The sequence below is a fragment of the Hippoglossus stenolepis genome, chromosome 11 (genome assembly GCF_022539355.2).
Source record: "Hippoglossus stenolepis isolate QCI-W04-F060 chromosome 11, HSTE1.2, whole genome shotgun sequence".
NCBI lineage: Eukaryota > Metazoa > Chordata > Actinopteri > Pleuronectiformes > Pleuronectidae > Hippoglossus > Hippoglossus stenolepis.
The window spans coordinates 14,107,038-14,122,333 of record NC_061493.1 but is presented as its reverse complement, the minus strand read 5'-3'; the positions used below and the strand labels follow the sequence as shown (position 1 = coordinate 14,122,333).

Here is a 15,296-nt window from a genome sequence, read left to right as displayed (position 1 = left end):
ATGTCGGCCTGCACTGAGTTTGGTTCTCAAGGGAACTTTTGGGTTTTTCTATGATATTGTTTGGTCGCAACCTCACTATATAAACAGCCTTGAGATACTGTATGTTGTGATTTGGCTCAATACAAGTCAAGTTGAATTTAATTTAGCTTCTTTAGTGTTTTAGATCATTTGAAATTACATTATTTGCATCATTATGTGGGGTTGAAGGAGTTTTTCAACATGTGTCCACACTGGTATGGCATTAAAGGATATTAGACTCAAATATAAAGTGAACAATTGTTTATCCGTCATCTCTCTGACATGTGGGATATCATTTGCTATGTCATTTTCCTACAAACTGCTTCATAGACCAAAGAAATTGATTTAAAGACTATTATACCCCAGGAAAACCCTACAAGATCCCACTGAACCTGCTTGATATTATAATATGCTGCAAACCCAGTCAGACATTTTTTATTCATTTCACTTCATGGTGACACAAAATGCAATGTAGCAAGTACATGGTGTCATGCCACACATACATAATGAGAAAGGTTCATGTTGTACTGAAAGAGCTTCTTTATTTATTTATATATAGATATTTTGAAGGATTCACATTTGGATCGGATACTTTAAAATCAAGAAAAATGATAGTCTTCACAAAAATACTCTATCCTTTAAATTTTCAAATGTTTGTATCAAGTGCTACACAAGCTTCAACACACATAAAACACAAATAGTTCACAACAGGATGTTTGCGATTTCCATAATTCAGTTCTCTGAACATGCAAATATTAAGCTCAGCCCTCTGGTTTGGCTTTGACAGAGAAACGGCTCGTCTCTCTTGTCACAGAAAATGGAGGATAACATTTTATGCTCAGGTCAGTGGCTGTATGTCCAACTAGATATTTCTGAGTTGGAACACCTAGGAGCCATTTGCATGCATTTATTACATCCACAAAAACAAGCTGCTGAGGCTTTTCCACACAACATGGAATAGAAATCCAGAGCCAAATAAAGGCTTTTCTGAAGAAAACTGCTATTGTGCATTTTTATTTAGCCCTCATTAGTTTGATCCTGATGTGTCAGTCTAAGGCAACTTTCCTTTCAAAGGAAATCAGGGTTTGAATGTCTTTTTTTTTTTATATCAGTCAGGTTTATAACTGACAAAGACATCACAGTGATGGGGAACAAATACTTTTTATGCAAGCTGAATATTCAAACTCGCTCTTGGCTTTACCATAGATGCTGTGTATACTAGGTCCAGTGGAAGTAAATGTTACACATGGGAAAATGAAAATTAACATCTTCTAATTTGGGTTACAATGTCACATTATGATCTTTTTGTGGACAATCACACTGTAAATTCACTTTCTTAATAATTATGTCATCCACATGACACATTACGTAAGTCTCTGTTCCACATGGCTCAAGATCCAAACTGCATTACACTGTATCGAAATCACTGAAAAACTTATGATGATATCAAACAATATCAGTTGAATTTTCCTCAATAGCATTATAACAAAACAAAAACAGAAAATTCTTGTTAAAAGAGCTTAATCCTGGAGATGAATGTAAATCGTGACCATAAAACATTTAATTTAGAGGAAAAGATTATCTTGTAAAAGGGGGAAAAGGCAAAGGTACAAGACTGTGTACATAATTATTTTTAAGGGTAAAAAACACTACACGTCCCATAAACCAAAATCATGGTTACTCTGTGGCAAACATAATGTCACGCAGAACCATCCAATCATAGCCGACAACATTTTTGCAGTTGTGATAAGCATTTCCATGGTAACAGTGGGATCCACCAATTACAGACATCACTATTATACCCAAGGATTGCGGGTTGCCTTGTAGTTCTTCGCAAATAAAACCAGTTTTTCTTACATCATACTTCATATCACACAGACTTGTGGCTTCTACAGGAGCATCTACCATTGTTTCACAATCTCCTTGCTTGTGGTATGTCTACCTTGGATAGGTAAAATATTATGGCTGATAATGAAATTCTCTTTTCAGAAAATGAATGGGATTTTGACTTTTGGAAAACCTCTGTTGAGGTCTGTTGATCTACATCAGCTATGTTCGAGTTTAAAACCACAACATTCTCACAGGGGCAAAAAATCTGTCTTTAGATTGAAAATAAATAATAATGTGAGATTTATCGTGATAGTTATCGATATCGATATCGATTGATGTGAACAATTTAATCTTGATTATTTTATTAAAAAAATTGGCCATATCGCCCAGCCTTACCTTGAAACTGAGATTTAAGTTACAGTTACCGTCAATAAAAATGTGAAATCAGAGTCTGCAGAGATTTTGGTGAGAAACATTATAATCACAGTGTTCTTGTTTGTCAAACTACAAGAATGATGCGTCCACAAGCCAACATTGCACACACTTACATGTAAAAACACTATATGCACTATTGTCCATTTCAAAATGTGTTGGTTGTGTTGTATAATCACTCACTGGGGAAAAAAACTGTAAATGCCTACAATTTACCAGGAGGTGGGACTATATTGCCTTGGGACCCCTGTGAGATGCAATATTGTATGCCCTCAAAACAAGCTCAGCTCTGAGAATGGCATATCAAAATGTCAAATGTCATCACATACCTGCACAGTTCAACTCTACGGCTTTCACTACCGACCTTTCACATAAAATCATTAAAGTTTCAGACCAAATTCACAATCACATTTTTTTTTTCAGGAGAGCCTCTCGAAATCACAGCTGACACTTGAGGTTTCCACTAGTAGAAGTATTGTTTCAGACACAACTGTTCATAATGCCCCACGTTAAAAAACAGAAACAAAGACTTGGAGGAAAACAGCACAGGAGAGGTAGGAATTTAAATTCCAAAACCTCTGTTCCACAAATACTTGGGTGTTAATCAACGTTGCATGCTAATCACCAGTGGGCTGCACAGCAAGAGAAATCAAAAGCATACTTTTAAGAAGTTGTCACAATCAGAAATATGGCACGACGTAAACTAGAGGACACAATCTCACTCAGCGAGCCCTCGACCCAGAAGGATATTTACACTGCCAGCACTCTGGCCTTGGAACAGTGTCTTCTCTGCTAGGGGACCACTTCTTCACGCGGCAGGTTGAGCCTCACCTCCCCTCCTGGCACTGTGGAGGCCGAGTAGACTGCAGTGGCGGAATTAGAAGAAGGTCCGTTGGTCTCCATGGTGAAGACCTTGCAGAAGCTTGGTGGGGCTGCATCGGGAGCCTCCCTCTCTGGGCTGGACGCCCGGGATGACCCAGGGGATGATTCGGGGCTGAGCTGCACAGCTGTAGTGTCCTGCAGCGTGTGCTCGCTGGTCTCAATTTCAAATGCTGCCCCGCCAGTCAGCCCGCCGTGTCCCATCATTCCCGTGCCTCTGCCTCCCACCTTTGACCTCCGCGAGCTGTGGGGAGGTGGGAGGCGGCTGCAGACGCAACAGGCCCCGAAAAAGGAGAAGGCCACCAGCAGTAGGATAGGTCCGATGATGATCGGGGGATTGGCAGAAGGCACCAGTGTGCTGAAGGCAAACGCTCCCACCAGAGTGATGTTGAGTCCAGCCAGCATGATGCATAGGCCACAGGCACAGCAGAGTGCCGGAGAGGGAAGGCCATGAGGGCGAGACTTCCTCCTCTTCTTCTTCTGGGACTCCTTTTTAGGTACAGGGGTGCCGTTGGTTCTATCGGTGATGACCATGATTTCTCCCCTGCTCGCTCTTTCTCTCACTCTTCCTTGGCGTTACTCTATCTCCCAGGGTTTCAGTCCGAACTCTTCCCCATGGCGACGTCTAAATGAAGTCCTAATCTTTGTCTGTAAATGACAGCACATGATAAATTAGAGCCGTTTCTTTTATTAGATGCAAACAGATACTCACACCGCTGTTGTTCTCAGTATCAGTGGACAACTACCTGATGAGCATTGTGGGCGGTGAAGTGTTTATGTGACTATCAATGAGCTCTGAACATTCATCACTGTGCCATGTTACTCTTAATCTGGAGAGGTTGGAGTCTGACATGTGACAGTAAATATCAGACTTTTACATGTGATAATAGCATACTGTATACTAATGTGAAATCATATCTCTCTATATATATATATTCACACATCATTTTTATATTCCTATCATATTGTATTTATACTCAGTCATACATACATCTATTTTACATTCATGTCTCATTATACAAATGCACAAACACAGTATTCATCCTTGTGCAATCATCCTGTGCCACTGCACTTTGCTCAAGTACTTTTCTCTACCCATAATATTATGTCTGAATGGAGGATATTGTACATACAAACACACTCTGTGTTTCTCTTTTTTTTCTTTATTTCATTGCCTATGTTGATTACATTTTATACTTTCACATGCTCACTAGTCTACCTCGTCTTGACTATCTGCTGCTGTAACAAGTGAATTTCCTCATTGTGGGACAGAGCTATATCTTAACTTATCTTATCTTATATGATCTTATCTTATCTAATTCAGTTGTAGAAAACACTAGCATTGGCCTCTATAGGTCCGATGACACCTCTCACGTGATCTGATGAAACCACTGCTGAATATAAAAGCTTCAATGTTGACATTATTTACTGGTGCTTACATGTACACCTGAAAAGTAAAGAGTGCCCATTGTGACTGTGGCAGAGGAAGCATAAAAAGGGAAAGTAAAGATGGAAATAATTGAACAACAGGTTAGAGACATGTGTGGAGCATCAATGGTCACATCTAATCATGATAGCTAAGCCTCAGTATTAATAAGAAAATAATCCTCATTTTACTGTAAAATATGTGCAATACCACCGCAGCTGCTTCAATGTCAGCTATAGGCCACTGGGGAATCATTATTTATCTGTACTATTATTATTGTTGTGATGTGCAATCACGTCTGCATTTCCAGTGCAGCTCATTCAAGTGCAAATGAAGAGAGAGGATGAGGAGGTACAAGAGGATTTTTCTGTAACTGTATAAATCTGAGACCCTGGTACAAATGATAACCCATTTAGATGCTCTCTGCACTGACGTGTTGCATTCATGTAAAAATCTAAAGCATCTTACCCTGTGCGTCGGTGCACTGAAGGTCTTCTCATCGCCTATAATCAATAGATCGATCGGCCTAATCGCCGCGCGTAATTACGGAGAGGTTGAAAGGACGCGCACGCACCAAAACGAGGGGTTTTCATCCTGACGCTTTCGTGGCTTCACGCTCCCGAGGGCACAAGTCATGACGTGACAGTCACAAGGCGGCGAGGAGACCTGCGGGGGAAGGTGGAAGAAGAAACAACAATAATCCGAGCGGAGGCTGAAGATCACTCAGGTGATTTCTTCGGAGTTGACGCCGCTCAGACGCGACATAACCAGGCTGTGCCGCTGCTGCCGCTGTGGAGCGAGACGCAGCACGCAGCACCTGACAGGTCATCATCCTGCTGCGGACCTACGTGGAGGGGGAGCCGCTCATGAAGCCTGCTGCCCGGGAGGAGCGACTGTCCGCCGGCCAGAGAGTGGAGTCTGCACGTCCCGCTTATTCCATCCTCCATCAGCCACGTAGATCATCCAGATGTGACACTGCTGCCTCCTCCTCCTCCTCCTCCTCCTCACTGATCCATCCTGTAACCACTGTCTACAACCTGCCGTGCGTGTGTGTGTGTGTGCACGCGCATGTTATGAGGGCCGATTTTGGTTCAATAGCATCATTGTGAGGACATTTTGACGTTGTGAGGACATTTTGGCTGGTCCTCACAACGTCAAAGGCTTGTTTGAGGGTTAAGGCTTGGTTTTAGGGTTAGGGTTAGGGTTAGGGTTAGTGGTTAATGTTATATTAAGATTAGCTTTAAGTTTGAATTCCAAAATATATGGAAATCAATGCAAAGTCCTAATACAGAGAAAAACCTGTGTGTGTGTGTGGTTACTTCAATATTACTTGTGTAGATTTTAAGAGTAGGTTCCGTTAATTTATTAGTATTTATTTTCTAATTTCTGATTTGAGATACATTATATTTACAATTTCTGTCTCGATTAGCCTGAGCCAGTAATGCTTATCTAAATGTAATGGCGCTTTTCTAGTCTTCGAGCGATCTCTCTGTGTGGCTCAGGGGCAACTGGGACAATTTATTTCTGTGATTTTTGTGAACTGACCCTTTAAATGTCAGTAAACAGGCTCTTAAAGTTCTTGCGCTCCTCTTGACAAGTGCATGCTGAGATAGGTTCATGATGATGCTTGAAATATTAAAATGGCTTATTCCCTCTTGTTCTGACTCTGGCTTTGATTCAGGTAATTTTCTTAGAAATATTATGGATAGGCCCATTAATCTGCGTCTTATCACGTCAACCCATGCTGGCTGGTGTTCAGTTAATCATTAATTATGTGTCCCTCCAGTATTTAACGTCATGCAGGCACAGATGGGTTGTGTTGAGACATTGTGATTTAAGGCCTGACAATCAAACTGATTGTTATCATCAAGACACCGCAGACTCATCGTGCTCCTGTTGCTGAGGCCCATCGCCATTATTCAGCCTCACAGCGCTTCACTCTTTTTGTCGGAGCACAGCGTTCTTCCCCATGCAGCAGCCATCCTGCCTGTGCTCTCCTGAATATCAATGCATTATGTTTCACTGCAGGGGTGCAGCTCACTGTGTGCGTGCAACAGACGTATGCTATTAGTGTATATGTGTGTGTGTGTGTGTATACACACATTAGTTTCCCCCCATTTGTTTTGCTCATGTCAAGTACAAGCCAGGGAACTTGAGCCAAATTGTGTACGAGTCTCATCATCACATAACGACCATAATAATTTTATAATTGGGGGCTGAGAACATTGTGTGATGATGAGATGAGCTGCAAGCAAGTGGGACTAATTTGCTTCCCTGAGTCTCAGGAGTGATGGAAATGCTTCACCAACAGTCACTTTCTACTCTTTAATATGTTTATCAGACCACGTCAGGACAATACCATGAGGTGATCTTAACAAACAGGACAGTTGATGCGACAATTCTATGGAAAAACAATGAATCCAAAATATTTGCTCAACATTTCTTGTATTACACTTGGAAGAAATGAAGAAGATGAACAGGGAAGCAGAATAATAAAGGTCAGTGAGATCATGTGATGACATCAAGGCAGGTCTCCATCAGAGGGGGATTGTTTCTGTTTCCGCCGAGACAAGACGTCTGGCATCTCTGAAGACGTCCTGCAACAGAAAACACAAATGTAATGTGTCTTCCTTTCATTTGAAACAACTTTTATTAACTTATTAAAAACGTCTTAACTCTGCATCAGTTATTTAACAGAGCAATAAAAAGACTTAGACGGACAGACTTGAACTATCACATGAATGCAGTCTCTGAATAGTTTGGATCGTGTGGAAGTCAGGCTTTACTGGCTAAAGCATAGACTGCATATAAAGATGGACGACATAAAGATAATGGATGTGACATGGACTGATCTAAAAAAATCTAAATACACATTAAATACATTTTTCTCAATTTTTCTCAAATGGACGACATGTCTCCACTTCCTCCCACCATCCAGACACGAAGCCAAAATATCCTGGGTACGAACGCCGCCATCTTGCGCATTCGGAGCCAGAGTCTGCGCCGTAGTGGTCAGGATGTTGTCGCACGTGGGGTCGATTTACAGAGTCAAAAAAACGGAAAAATTAAAAGCCATTTCCTCTCACACCAAATTCTGACTAATGCTGATCTGATGACAGATCACTTTTTGGATCAACAATAAATGCATAGCTGATTGTTAGTGAGAATCTGATGCAGTATGTAAACTATGACTAAAACTGGGCCCAGTGTTGACCCCTGAGGGATCCCTAACAGCATTAAGATGTTAAATTTCCTCTCAGCAGGACCTACACTAAACCTGCCAGAGAGGCAGGACTTTTATCTATAAAAACTTCATGCTGACCTATTCTTTGAGCTCGGTACCCAGAGATGGGATGTGAGCCCTCTGGTGTTGGAGTGGTCTGTACTGTACAACCATCCACCTCCCCATCCTGCTGATCTAAACCTTTTTGGTACTGTATGAGTGTCTGACCACTTCTTGCTCTTGTATGTAAATCACTAATCCACAACTGCACATGAGCATGATTCAACAGAGAAAGACGAGGTTGGTTTCAATCTCATACCCCTCTTCTGGGCTGGTCTCGGCCATTGGTCCGCCCTCCACAAAGGTTCCCATACGACTCTTACCACGTTCCAGATTTAGTTGACTCTGAGTCCCTGCAAGACCAAAAGGGAACACATGGCAAGACACATCAACTGTCAATGTGACGTTACAGCAGTTTGTCAGCAGAATTACACAAAAACTGCTCAAAAGAAGCTTGGTGGAAGGATGAGAGGGGAAAAATCCCTTTCATTTTATTGTATTGATCGTGCCAAAGGGGCAGATCCAGGAGATCATTATCCACTCATCACTATGAAGGGTGAGTGAAGTGTTTGAGTCCACAAAACACTTTTGGAGTTTCAGGGGTAAACAGCGTTGCAGCCAATTCCAATAAAATTTAAGTAAATGGTGACCGATTCTTCAAACGTAAAAAAACGAAAGAAAAAAAACATAAAATGCCTCCATACTGCTCCTGTTGTGTCATTCAAGTGTCTGAACCTCCAAAAAGCATTTGTGGACTCAAACACTTCACCCACACCTCCATCGGCGAAGTGGAGGGCAGATAATGAGTGAATTTTCATTTTTCGGTGAACTATCCCTTTAAGATTGTGAAATAGGGCCCTTGCCGGATCTATGAGCTCTACTGAGTGCCATTCAAGTTTATTGGTTTTTTGCTTGTCGGCAACATTACGCGAAAATCATTGGACGGATTTCCAAGAACTTGGATGGCACATGGGCCAAGAAACAAAACAGGAGTGGAATCCAATAATTCTGTATCCCTTTCTCCAACATTGTGAGTTTTTTTACTTTCACACCAGTTTCCCAGGGAAAAAAACATAGATCTTGATTTAAAAAATATCATTCTTCTGCTATGGAGATTACGTTTTCATGAGCTGCAGTGCTTTGTTGGTTTCGGTTGAATTAAGCAGAGGAATGCGCTCTACTGCGCCATTCTAGTTTGTTTTTCCTTTTCATTACAGCCTACACATGTAAGTCCTATGGCTGGCAGGTCAGATTTTTATTACATTGCATGGCTGTATGATGCTAACACACAGAATGCTTGTCCTTGAATTTCTGATGGGAATTTCGTACAAAATGTTCACCAGCACAGTGGCTCGTCTCTCTTATGTGTCTTTGCTTGATCTCGTAATGTTTCCTATCTGGGTCAAGAAAAAGTAATTATTAGAAGAGAAAATGTCTTTGCTATTCAACTGCCCCCCCATGAGTTGAGAGTTGCCTGATGCTCTGCAATAACCACCGAGATACAACACCGCTCTCACTGGTGTTACCTATCAGCTCTCTCGTGTACAGACCAGTGTCGGATTTTAATATTAACCAATATCGGACACAGACTTGGTGGCTCAGTATCAAGCAGTTGAACACTATCCCTTTAGGTGTTATGTGATAGCTGTGTCGATGAGTGGCTTTTCGGTTTAGACGGCTCCAACACTCACCTTCTCGTCTGAGAGTTTCTATCGGTTGTTCCGGAGCAGGATTGGCAGCCGTGGGATGAACTCTGAAGTTTCCTGAGAATTAAAGATGAATGCTCTGAACCTAAATAGTTTCTTGGATATGACAAATGTAATTCTGTAATTTGTGCCGTGAACAAATTGAGGCAATCATAGCTCGTGGAATGAAACCAGATTAAAATGCCTTTGAATTGAATTTTCCAATAACGAATATAAATATGAAAACTTACCAAAGGATGGGAGAATATGGTTGATGTTCAGCCAGGCTTTTACGAAGGGGTATATCGATATGAGCAGGCCTGGAAAGCAGACGCCATTTAATCAAGTAACCCTGGTTGTATTATAGTGCTCTCATCATGCTTAGTAACAGAATGATTGCCGTATTCAAATGAGGATTTCACATCGACATTGTCTTGGTTCCAGAGAAATAATAATCAATCATAATTGATTTGGTAATTTGCTTTTTACTAGACTGGGACCAGGGGTGGAAGAAAATATTGTGTACTGCAGGCTGAGCAAAATAAAAGAATATCAAATGCCCACTGTCATATCATAGCATAAATCTAATCAAGTGTAAATTTTAAATTATGGAAATTTAATATGTGAAATTTTAATACCTGTGAGCCATACCTGGGGTTTAAAAGAAAGAAACTCTTTCAACCTGCTCCAATTAAACACAGATATTGATTTCCCCTAAAAGCCATAAGAGCTGTCATTAAACCCTGGCAGGCCCTGAGGGTGGCTGTGATGCATGTCTGTGTCTAAAATGTCATGAAAGTGCAGAAGGAGTGAAAAGAATCTGCCAGGAACACTCTGTTCATGCTCATTAGTCAGCCCATGTGTTGGAGGAGGCATCATGGCGTATGAGCCCCAAAACACATAATTAGATGCTACTTAGCTGCACAAGTGCTGCCACGGCCAACGTCTCCGTCGAGCTGCCGGACACAGCTATAATTTGCCCAATTCTTGCGCACATTCGAAAAATAAATGAATTATTGAGCGCTGATCGAATCATCGGCGAGAGTGTGTTTCACATTAACTATGCATGTTGATGTTGTCTCGGATCAAAAGCCTCGTCTTTTACTCTCTCTCTCTTTCTCTCTCTCTCTCCAGGAAAGCAGTTAAGGCAAGTCCTCCGGCCATCAGCTGGTTCCAGTTACACTCTTGTTTCAGATGGTGACGAGAGGTGGTGTGTTTTTGAAGAAAAGTGGACGGATAATGTCACAGGCCACAGATCTTTGTTTTTGACATTGGTTTGAAATACTAAATATTTGACAGAGTCGGATGAGTGTGTGAGAACATCTTCACTGTTCTGTTGTAAGTTGTCTCACTGATCCTGGAGCTAAATGCAAAAATATATTTTTTCTTCAAATATACAGTTTAAAAGCCAAATATGTAGAAAAGACATTAAGATGTAACCTCTTCTTCTGTGAGGAACTGAGGGTGCAAATTTGATGAAGACACAATGTGGAAATAAGCATTGTTATTGCACCAAATCAGGAAATAGTTCCTATTTTTCTTTGTTGTATGGTCTGTGCATTAAAATACATTGTGTTTAACCACAATTCACAGCTGGGGTCTCGGCAAACGAAACCAATCAGACAGTTTCTGTAGCAGCTTCCTGAAACAAGTCACCGATCCAAAATCCTGTATATAAGCAAGTATCAAGAAAGTAGGGAACATCGTGAATTATGAAGGCGATAGGACAATGCTAAAACATGTTTTCTAAGCTGCAAAGAGGATGTGAGGTCTCCAGGAGTCCAGACCTTCAGTTAATAATGAGTTAGAATTATGACAGAAAAATGGGATTAAAACCTGTAATTTAAGCTTAATCATTTAAATGCATTTTCCAGTCTCAAGAGTCTCAAACATCTACTCACCGAGGCCCCCTGCTCCCAGGAAGATGCCTCCCACAGCATCAGCATCACACTCCCTGGACACCCCAATGATGATGCAGCCTGCCACAATGCCGAGCAGGGCTGAGCCCACCCGTAGCCCCTGGTACTGCCCAATGCTAACAGGGTTCATTCAGCAGGCGGAGGCCCCTCAACCTGCCCCACACACACACACACACACACACAGTCCTGACTCTGTACTCTGCCTCAACTTGGGGACCCCTCACTGCCACTGACAAACTCTCCTGTGATGTGCATGAGCCGCGCCCCTCGCTTGTTTCACTGTCACTGCCAGAGAAACACTTTCTCTGGCTGAGCTTCCACCTCTACTCTCTGCTGCTCAAGACGTCTCATGCATCTTTAAAGATGGAGCTCTGGTTTCCACTGCCGCTGAAAATTAGGAAAGCTCAGGGCGCGGACTCTAATGACAGCGATACGTGTGCTACAAATCTGATCACAGCTTTCTCTCTACCAGCACTGGCATCCAGTATCAGTGCGTGCCTAGAGGGAAATTCACAACAACAAAAAAAAAAAAGAATCCTGGCAGGACGAACAGCTGTTTGAATGTGCAGCAGGTCAAAGACCTAAAAATGAGACAATGGTAGGGCTACTAACATGGAGGGGGAGGAAGACGGACAGAGTCGGAGTATGTGCTACTTGTGTGATTTGTCTGCGAGCTCGAAGGGAATGTATAATGAAAGGTTCAGAGAGTCCTCTACGGTGGGGGCCCGAGGCCATCCGTAAAGGCCTGCAGTTGCCATAGGAATAGCATATCCATGGCAACAAGGGGAAAAAGTGGGTAAGCAGGATTACCACCGGTGAAAAGGATAACAAATGAACTTACTGCATGGAGGAGAAACACTGACATATGTTCTGCTCAACTAGTGAACTCCCTTCTTCTTTCTCTAGAGGCACATGTCTCAATCTATTATTTATAAGTGCTGGTCATGAGGGGCGTGTGTGTTTGTGTATGTGTCACATACAGTATGCAGCTGACTTCTATTGACTTATAGCCTTTGTGGCTTGCGAAGCAAAGTTAACACACATGCCACAGTTTTTTATATTTGTATGTGTGTCAACATGTTGAATTGCCAGGTTGTGGAAACTCTTCTGTAGATATTTAGATAGATAGATAGATAGATAGATAGATAGATAGATAGATAGATTGATAGATTGATAGATAGATAGATTGATAGAGAGATAGATAGATAGATAGATAGATAGATAGATAGATAGAGAGAGAGAGAGAGAGAGAGAGAGAGAGAGAGAGAGAGATATTTAGATAGTTAGATAGATAGATAGATAGATATTAGATGATAGATAGATAGATAGATAGATAGATAGATAGATAGATAGATAGATAGATAGAAATAAAGTCAAATATAAAACACATTAAAGATAGATATTGTGTGTGTTAAAGTTGCGAGCCGTACGTTTCTAAAAGGTTTAATTGTGATTTAAGAGCAGTTGTCTATAGTAAATGTTGCACAAAGAGAAATCTTAACCACAAGAACAAAAAAATCTGCGTTGGCCGGGAATCGAACCCGGGTCAACTGCTTGGAAGGCAGCTATGCTCACCACTATACCACCAACGCTAGATATCGCAAGAAAGGAAGCTAATGTGCTTTATTTGATGAGAGGGGGTATTAGGACATGAGTTTCACCAATTTAGAAAAACTGTAACGTCTCTTGTTCCATGCTATGGAGGATAGAAGAAAAATCACTTAAGTTTGATGTTTTCACTAGCGTGTTTCATCTAAACTGTAGGACTTGTTGTGTTCTTTACCAGAGAATTTGCCCATAATATTTAAATACTTTCTATTTATATCAGGAGCACGTCCTCTCTACGGAGGCCGCCATGTTTTTTACAGGAGCCCAGACTGGACAAACTAAACCTTTTGAGTTCTTATGACAACTGAAGAACTAATGACTTCCACAGGTTCTCTTTCCTGTTTGGTAGGGGTGTTTAGCTGCAACATGCAACTTCACCACTAGATGTCACTAGATTCTACACACTGAACCTTCAACACATTACAACAACCAAAAAAAGGAGGTGTGGCCAGTACGGGGATCGAACCCGCGACCTTGGCGTTATTAGCACCACGCTCTAACCAACTGAGCTAACCGGCCGGGTAGCCATACTCGCAATTGGCTTATATATCGTGACGTCCATCCGTCTCGTGACACTGGTTGCGTCGCAGACTTTGGTTTGCCTGTTGCTTGTGCAGTCTGTTGGGTCAGGTTTTGCTGACTTGGGTTCCGCTTGTAGCTGAAGTGGGACACTCATCGAACTGATGACGGGTTGTGGACTGTGTGGACCCGTCATGACCAACCTGACACGTCACTGATTGTTGAGACATGTCCAGCAGGTTAAACTGGTATTAGTTTTTTTAAATGAAAATATTTTCAAATGTAGATGTAATGAGGGATTAATAGTAGAATGTATCCATAACAATTATCCCTTTCTATTGAATTTAATATGTATTATACCAAATCTATGATACTTGATGTCCACAGAGGAGGGTTTAATCATTCATGTGCAATAAAATGGATACAAATGTTTTTAATGATTGACACGTCGTCATTTGTGTTAGAGATAGCCAGGGCATGTTGAACTCGCTTCGTAGTACAGGCCCTGAGTCCATATAATCAAACATCAATCAAACTCAACAGTTCTCTGGAATCCACTTCTTCATTTTCTCGCTAAATATTATAAATACCTCGTTGTTGTTATGCTTCTTTATTAATTGTGTTATGTTCTCTTCATATTCAGGAGTCCACGCTTCTCCTCTGCCGGGCGACATGTTGTTGTGGGAGCTCGTCATTGGTCCGGTGACAGCGGTCCGACAGCGGATCATGTTGTTGCCAGTCTTATACCGTCAACTTTTACTGGTCACATTTTTACGAATAGTATATATTTTGCGAGGTTTCCATGGATTGGACAGACCTCGTGGCGCAACGGTAGCGCGTCTGACTCCAGATCAGAAGGTTGCGTGTTCAAATCACGTCGGGGTCAATCCTTTTTTTTAACGTCCCGCTGTTGACAAATGTATTGAACATACGATGCAATAGAGAGAACGACAATTAATTTATTTATTTCAGCAAATGATATGAATATTGATATGGAGGACGATACATGACTTAAGTATAAATAAATAAATATATAAATGCATAAAGAAATGCATAAATAAATAAGGAAATAAATACAGAAATACAGAAATAAATATAGAAATGTATAAATAAATGTCTTAAATATATTTCTACATTTATTTATTTCCACATGTATTTATTTCTATGGAGGACGATACATGACTTAAGTATAAATAAATACAGAAATGTATAAATAAATACAGAATAATAATACCCCTTGAGTTGTACTTGTACTTGCAGATGAGCTGAGAAGACAAAAAGTAAGTGGTTCATTTCATGGAGGAAAAAAGTCACCGAGGGCTCGTCCGGGATTTGAACCCGGGACCTCTCGCACCCTAAGCGAGAATCATACCCCTAGACCAACGAGCCGTTGAGCGCAAAGGGAAATGTAGTGCTACAGATAGTTAGATAGTTACTGGGGCTAGAAAACTGCATGCAACTGTTTGTTTAGGAGAGTACAGGAGCACAATGCAAATCGAAATAGACTGTCATAAAGGGCCCCAAACATTTGCTAACAATGCAGGGACCACTCTGATTGTTACTGTGAAGTCCCTAACAAAACTGATAATAAGAACACTAGTGAACAGGTTTTTTTTTTTTTGGAAGCATTTAGGCCCTGTTGCAGTTTCCCTCTTGGACCCTGTTCAAAACTGGCATAAACATCCATCCTGAGGGAT

The 15,296-nt window shown here is 41.3% G+C and overlaps 2 protein-coding genes and 4 non-coding genes across 7 annotated transcripts; 1 reads left to right on the top strand and 5 right to left on the bottom strand.

Moving 5' to 3' along the window:
* Positions 1–437: 437 nt before the first annotated feature.
* tmem275a (transmembrane protein 275a) lies at positions 438–5,622 on the bottom strand. Of its 2 annotated transcripts, XM_035169365.2 has the most exons (3): positions 5,434–5,622; positions 5,054–5,251; positions 438–3,807 (listed from the first exon to the last, which is right to left on the bottom strand). In XM_035169365.2, exon 3 carries the CDS (start codon positions 3,691–3,693, stop codon positions 3,073–3,075), a length of 621 nt encoding a protein of 206 aa, XP_035025256.1. In that variant the 5' UTR covers positions 3,694–3,807; positions 5,054–5,251; positions 5,434–5,622; the 3' UTR covers positions 438–3,072. The 2 variants fall into 2 exon arrangements, with proteins under 2 accessions (XP_035025256.1, XP_035025257.1); XM_035169366.2 differs by having other exon boundaries at positions 5,160–5,622.
* A 1,274-nt stretch (positions 5,623–6,896) lies between these two features.
* kncn (kinocilin) lies at positions 6,897–11,986 on the bottom strand. Its single transcript, XM_035170151.2, has 5 exons — positions 11,455–11,986; positions 9,805–9,873; positions 9,560–9,631; positions 8,128–8,221; positions 6,897–7,182 (listed from the first exon to the last, which is right to left on the bottom strand). Exons 1-5 carry the CDS (start codon positions 11,600–11,602, stop codon positions 7,107–7,109), a joined length of 459 nt encoding a protein of 152 aa, XP_035026042.1. The 5' UTR covers positions 11,603–11,986; the 3' UTR covers positions 6,897–7,106.
* A 1,006-nt stretch (positions 11,987–12,992) lies between these two features.
* trnag-ucc lies at positions 12,993–13,064 on the bottom strand. The gene has a single exon. It is a non-coding gene; the product is annotated as a tRNA-Gly (tRNA).
* Positions 13,065–13,525: 461 nt separating this feature from the next.
* trnai-aau lies at positions 13,526–13,599 on the bottom strand. The gene has a single exon. It is a non-coding gene; the product is annotated as a tRNA-Ile (tRNA).
* An 814-nt stretch (positions 13,600–14,413) lies between these two features.
* trnaw-cca lies at positions 14,414–14,485 on the top strand. Its single transcript has one exon. It is a non-coding gene; the product is annotated as a tRNA-Trp (tRNA).
* Positions 14,486–14,916: 431 nt separating this feature from the next.
* Positions 14,917–14,988, bottom strand: trnap-agg. The gene has a single exon. It is a non-coding gene; the product is annotated as a tRNA-Pro (tRNA).
* Positions 14,989–15,296: the final 308 nt, after the last annotated feature.

What these genes read in the sequence shown, in the direction of transcription:
- kncn (XM_035170151.2), bottom strand. Translation starts at nt 11,602, where the DNA reads ATGAACCCTGTTAGCATTGGGCAGTACCAGGGGCTACGGGTGGGCTCA. An exon ending in CCTGGGAGCAGGGGGCCTCG is followed by an intron (nt 9,874 to 11,454) that starts GTGAGTAGATGT and finishes TCTGCTTTCCAG; the next exon opens with GCCTGCTCATATCGATATAC. An exon ending in GAGACCAGCCCAGAAGAGGG is followed by an intron (nt 7,183 to 8,127) that starts GTATGAGATTGA and finishes TTTCTGTTGCAG; the next exon opens with GACGTCTTCAGAGATGCCAG.
- tmem275a (XM_035169366.2), bottom strand. Translation starts at nt 3,693, where the DNA reads ATGGTCATCACCGATAGAACCAACGGCACCCCTGTACCTAAAAAGGAG.